The 5,494-nt window shown below is 47.1% G+C and overlaps 1 protein-coding gene across 10 annotated transcripts in view; it reads left to right on the top strand.

Annotated features, from left to right (window-relative positions):
• Nucleotides 1-5,494, top strand: part of TCFL5 (transcription factor like 5) — a 21,266-nt gene that overhangs the window by 2,965 nt on the left and 12,807 nt on the right. For 3 of the 10 annotated variants that reach the window (XR_002724699.1, XM_023183321.1, XM_026447257.1), the window contains exons 4-5: nt 1,651-1,894; nt 4,339-4,480. Coding sequence is in view for 6 of the 10 variants with exons in the window: in XM_023183321.1 (XP_023039089.1) it covers nt 1,651-1,894; nt 4,339-4,480 (386 nt within the window). In the remaining 4 variants the exon portion in view is untranslated. Of the gene's footprint in view, nt 1-1,650; nt 1,895-4,338; nt 4,481-5,211; nt 5,360-5,494 lie in introns of all 10 variants that reach the window. The other 7 variants (XR_002724700.1, XM_023183322.1, XR_003306727.1 and 4 more) reach the window with 6 other exon arrangements.

Here is a 5,494-nt window from a genome sequence, read left to right as displayed (position 1 = left end):
CTTCCTCCCTGGGAAACACCTGCCTAGCCCCTTCCTCCCTGGGAAACTGGTTTGTCAAGTGACCCGATGAAAAGAACACTCCTTACACTCAGCTTTCCAAGAGTTGGTGAAGACAGGACGGGGATGGAGAGCTACTGCCTTCTCCTGTGTCAGTCACTCCTTTTCCTCTATACAGAATTTTATGCCAAAGTGTATGTTCACATTTGTAAGATACAAAGATGAGTATTAAAGTAGCCTCTGTGCTGACTACTCAGGTTAAGGAATAAAATGTCACCAAAACAACTGAATTCCTCTCTCCTGCCGAAAGCTTCATCATCCTTCTGGAATATGTGCTCTGTGTGGCATACACGTGCACATGAGCACGCCTGCCAGTCACGTGCCTGCGGTTCTTTGATGGATACAGTTCCACATATGCACACGTGGCACAGCCTGTTATGCAGCAGAAGAGCTCGGACGCTACTTCTTATGTAATGCTTTGGGGAGGAGAGCCACTTCTGAGGCGAGGGGAAGTGGCGAGGGCATACACTTACGCTGCTTCAGTTTTGTTCTGAGCATTGCAGTAAAAATACTGTCATATTAGAATAATTGGATTTTTTTTCTTGTTCTTAGAATAATTGTATATAAAGAAAACATTTTTGGGAGGAAATATGTCCAAGTGCTTTTTTTTTTTTTTCCATTCTGACCTTGAGAAAAAGTAAACAACTTCTTGTTTTCTGTATTCATAGATAACACTTGTTGATTAAAAAGAGGGACTTTGGGCCAGGCGCGGTGGCTCAAGCCTATAATCCTAGTACTTTGGGAGGCCAAGGTGGGTGGATTACGAGGTCAGGAGCTCGAGACCATCCTGGCTAATACGGTGGAACCCTGTCCCTGCTAAAAATACAAAAAAATTAGCTGGGTGTGGTGGTACACGCCTGTAGTCCCAGTTACTCGGGAGGCTGAGGCAGGAGAATGGTGTGAACCCGGAAGGTGGAGCTTGCAGTGAGTGGAGACCGTGCCACTACACTCCAGCCTGGGCAACAGAGCAAGACTCCATCTCAAAAAAAAAAGAGGGACTTTGGATGAGGTCATATTGGTTGCATAGCACTTGGAAGACGTGTTTAATTTGACGATTGATTCTTGTTCAGTTTCATTGGTTTTTTTTTTTTTTTTTTTGAGACAGAGTCTCGCTCTGTTGCCCAGGCTGGAGTGCAATGGCGCAATCTCGGCTCACTGCAAGCTCTGCCTCCCGGGTTTATGCCATTCTCCTGCCTCAGCCTCCCGAGTAGCTGGGACTACAGGCGCCCGCCACTATGCCTGGCTAATTTTTTATTTTTTTGTATTTTAGTAGAGACGGGGTTTCACCGTGTTAGCCAGGATGGTCTCGATCTCCTGACCTCGTGATCCGCCCGTCTCGGCCTCCCAAAGTGCTGGGATTACAGGCGTGAGCCACCGCCCTGGCCGTTCAGTTTTGTTGTATAAAATAGGCTTGGACTTCCCATTCCCTGCTGACACTGAGTAACTGCATTAGTACATCTCTTTGTGGTTCGGTTCTCTGTGCTGCTTCCCCAATAATGTTTATATTTTGGATTGAAAAGGCCGAAACTGTGTTCAGCATTAATTGAGATAAGAATATAAAATTAAAAACCACTTTTTTCTTCTTTTGCAAAGAAGAAGCGCTATGCAAACAAGCACTGAAGAGGAATCGGAGTAGAATGCGTCAGTTGGACACAAATGTAGAGCGAAGAGCCCTGGGAGAGATTCAGAATGTGGGCGAAGGTGCCACTGCCACACAGGGCGCTTGGCAGTCCTCGGAGTCCTCACAGTCAAACCTGGGGGAGCAGGCCCAGAGTGGGCCCCAGGGAGGAAGGTCTCAGCGTAGGGAGAGGCATAACCGAATGGAAAGAGATAGAAGGTAATACCTGCGACTGCTTGTCAGGCTGACTCATAAATGGTTACCTTAGTCGTACATGGTTATCACAGATAAAATGATCCTTAGCCATTTCTGCGTTCAGAGGGTAGAAAGGAGGTAGGAGCGTCGTTACTTTCCCAGATGGATCAGGGATCCCCCAGACTGTGCCTGGGCTCGCTGGCTTATTCGGAGGACTCCCGGGACTCAGCATGCAGTCACTCTCAGGCTGTGACTTACTATGGAGAAAGGATGCCAGGTGAGATCAGCAAAGGCGCATGGGAAGAAGGCAGGAGATGAGGTGCAGGCTTCTAAGAGTGTGCCCTGTGGAGTCAGGCAGGATGCCCCTCATGCTCCCAGTCATGTGGTCTGAAAACGTGGGTGAGGTGTTGCCAACTGGGAAAGCTTGCTAGAGACCAGGGGCGCGTCACATAGGCATGCCCTCCCTGCATGCAGCCACAGTCCAGTCTCCCAGAAGGAAAACAGGTGATCAGTGTCAACCATATTGTTTGCACAGTGTAGGTCCTGGGAGCCACTCTTAACTCTACAAATCGCAGACTCCACTAACTGCCAGCGCTGACTGCAGGCCTTTCTGAGGAGGGTGATCAGGCTGTTACGGTAACTGTTGCTTAAGTAGCCAACTGAGTTCTGCAAGTTTTGCCTGGTTCTTTTAAGATTACTGGGAAGAAGGAGGTTAAAATTGTTATTTAAGTGGTTTTGTCTATAGATTTTATTTGTGGTATCCTCCTTTGTAGAATTAAGAGGTGGTTAATTTTTTTTTGTTATAATTGGGTTTTCTTTTTTTTTTTTTTTTTTTTTTGTGAGATGGAGATGTACTCTTGTTGCCCAGGCTGCAGTGCAGTGGCACGATCTTGGCTCACTGCAACCTCCACCTCCCAGGTTCAAGTGATTCTCCTGCCTCAGCCTCCCTAGTAGCTGGGATTACAGGCATGCATCACCACGTCCGGCTAATTTTGTATTTTTAGTAGAGACGGGGTTTCTCCATGTTTGTCAGGTTGGTCTCGAACTCCTGACCTCAGATGGTCTGCCCGCCTCGGCCTTCCAAAGTGCTGGGATTACAGGCGTGAGCCACCGCGCCCGGCATGGCAATTTCTTTTAAAGGGATCTATTCAAACTAGCTGGGGCAGGGTGCAGTGGCTTATGGCTATAATCTCAGTACTTTGGGAGGCCGTGGTGGGAGGATTGCTTGAGCCCAGGGTTTGAAACCAGCCTGGGCAACATAGCAAGTCCCTGTCTCTAAAGAAAAACCAGCAATACTAGTGGTGGTGCACACCTGTTGTCCCAGCTACTCGGGAGGCTGAGGTGTGGGAGGATCGCTTGAGCCCAGGAGGTCAACGCTGTAGTCAGCTGTGATCCTGCCACTGCACTCTAGCCTGGGCCACAAAGTGAGACCCATCTCCCAAAGAAAGAAAATAAAAAAGCTAGCTATATATCTTTTTATGATACTTATATACACATAGACTAACTGAGGGCCTTCCTCAGCCTACTGTGAATTATGAAGGGCTTTTTGCTTGCTCTGACATTTATTTAATAGACATTCATTGAGTATCTGCTACGTAGAAAGCCTTACACCGTAGTTGACAGTTTGAAAGTTTGACTTCTAGCTCTACTGCATAGACTTGTGGTTAGAGTTGAATGAGCTGATGCGTAAAGAGTGTTTGGCTCGATGCCTAGAAGTCCAAAAGCACCTAGTAAATGCCGGCTGGTGTTTTACCAGCGGAGTCTCTAATTAAAATTCTAAATACACGGTGTGAAGGCAAGTAACAAGGGCCATATTGAATAAGTTGCTCAGTATCTGCTTGTTTAGACTTTGCATGGTACTGAATGTAATATGTAAAAGTTTAAAAAATAGTCTAATAACAGGACTCCAATTGTTTTTCTCTACAAAGACCGAGTTTCAGAATATTAACAGAGTGTTGGGCCGTGATCCTTTTAGAATCAGGGCCCCTTGGAGAATCTGAAAGCTGTGCATGAGTTTCTGGTAGGGTTTTTAGCCCGTAAAGGGCAAGTAATATCAGTCTTGAATGAAAGAGTAATCTGCCCAATTTGGACCCCTCAGTGGTCCAGATGGAAGAAGGTGTCAGACAAAAAGTGTTGCTTCCAATTTCAGGGGCTTTGGAACCATCCCTAATCCAGAGACTTGAACCTGGCCTGTGAGAAGTAAATAAGGAAAGCTCCAGGGAGTGTGTGGGTCATGGGGCTGCCGAGGGCACCCAAGGATGCTCTGGCCTCCCGAAGGCAGTAGCTGCCTCTGTAGACGAGGCCGTGGCAAAGCTGTGGGACTTCCTGTGGTGATGGGCATTTCCGTGGCACTCAGTGGCCAGGCTTCACGGGCTGTGATTCCCTCAAGTACTACAGCGAGATGCTTCCTTTTACATGTTTGTTTTGCTCCGGCCTCTCTTGGTGATGACTTTGGGTTTTGACTGTAGGCGCAGAATCCGCATTTGCTGTGATGAGTTGAATCTCTTAGTACCGTTCTGCAATGCCGAGACTGACAAGGCCACAACTCTGCAGTGGACCACAGCATTCCTGAAATACATCCAGGAAAGACACGGAGATTCTCTTAAAAAGGTTAGTGGTAGGCCAGGTAGATTTCCAGAATTTTACAAATTTTACTTATCAATGTCCCTCTTTTTTCCTAAGGATAACTCAGACTATCCTTTGCTTCCTGGAATCTAATGTCAAATACTAAGTCCAGTATGAACAAAGCTCTGCTCATTAATGATATAACTTGTCATTTACTGAAGTGTTAGTCACAGCCTACATGTGTTACACTGCAGTGTATAAATGACTGTGAAGAGTCAATTGTCAGATAGCAGATTGGGCCCCTGCTCTGTACAGTATATTGTACTGGGGCTGACGGGTGTGTAGGACATGATTTTTGCCCTCAGAAAAACTTGTGAGAGGGATAAAAGCAAGAATAGAAAAAGAAAAACCGGCCAGGCACAGTGGTTCACGTCTGTAATCCCAGCACTTTGGGAGGCCGAAGTGGGAGGATCTCTTGAACCCAGGAGTTTGAGACCAGCCTGGGCAACATGGCAAGACCCCATCTGTACTAAAAATACAAAAATTAGCCTGGTGTGGTGGCATACGCCTGTAGTCCCTGCTACTCGGTGGGCTGCTGAGGAGGGAGGATCGATTGAGCCAGGGAGGTGGAGGCTGCAGTGAGCTGAGATCATACCACTGCACTCCAGCCTGGGCAACAGGGCAAGACCCTGCCCCACCCCCACCCACCCTAAAAAAGAGAAACAAAAATGCAGGTAAGTGACAAATAGTCTGATATGGACTTCAAATATGCCCAGCAGGTTAATAAGAAATATACTTCTGTGGACCGGGTGACTAAACTTCTGTGAACCGGGTGACTATACCTCTGTGGACTAGGTGACTATGCTTCTGTGGATTGGGTGAATATACTTCTGTGTCCCGGGTGACTGTGCCTCTGTGGACTGGGTGAGTGTACTTCTCCGGACCGGGTGACTATACTTCTGTGGACAGGGTGATTATACTTCTGTGGACTGGGTGACTATATTTCTGCTATATTTCTGTGGACTGGGTGACTATACTTCTGTGGACTGGGTGACTATA

The sequence above is a fragment of the Piliocolobus tephrosceles genome, chromosome 20, assembly GCF_002776525.5.
Source record: "Piliocolobus tephrosceles isolate RC106 chromosome 20, ASM277652v3, whole genome shotgun sequence".
NCBI classification, from domain to species: Eukaryota; Metazoa; Chordata; class Mammalia; order Primates; family Cercopithecidae; genus Piliocolobus; species Piliocolobus tephrosceles.
Note: the sequence above shows the minus strand (reverse complement) of the source record. Positions and strands in the feature narration are given on the sequence as shown.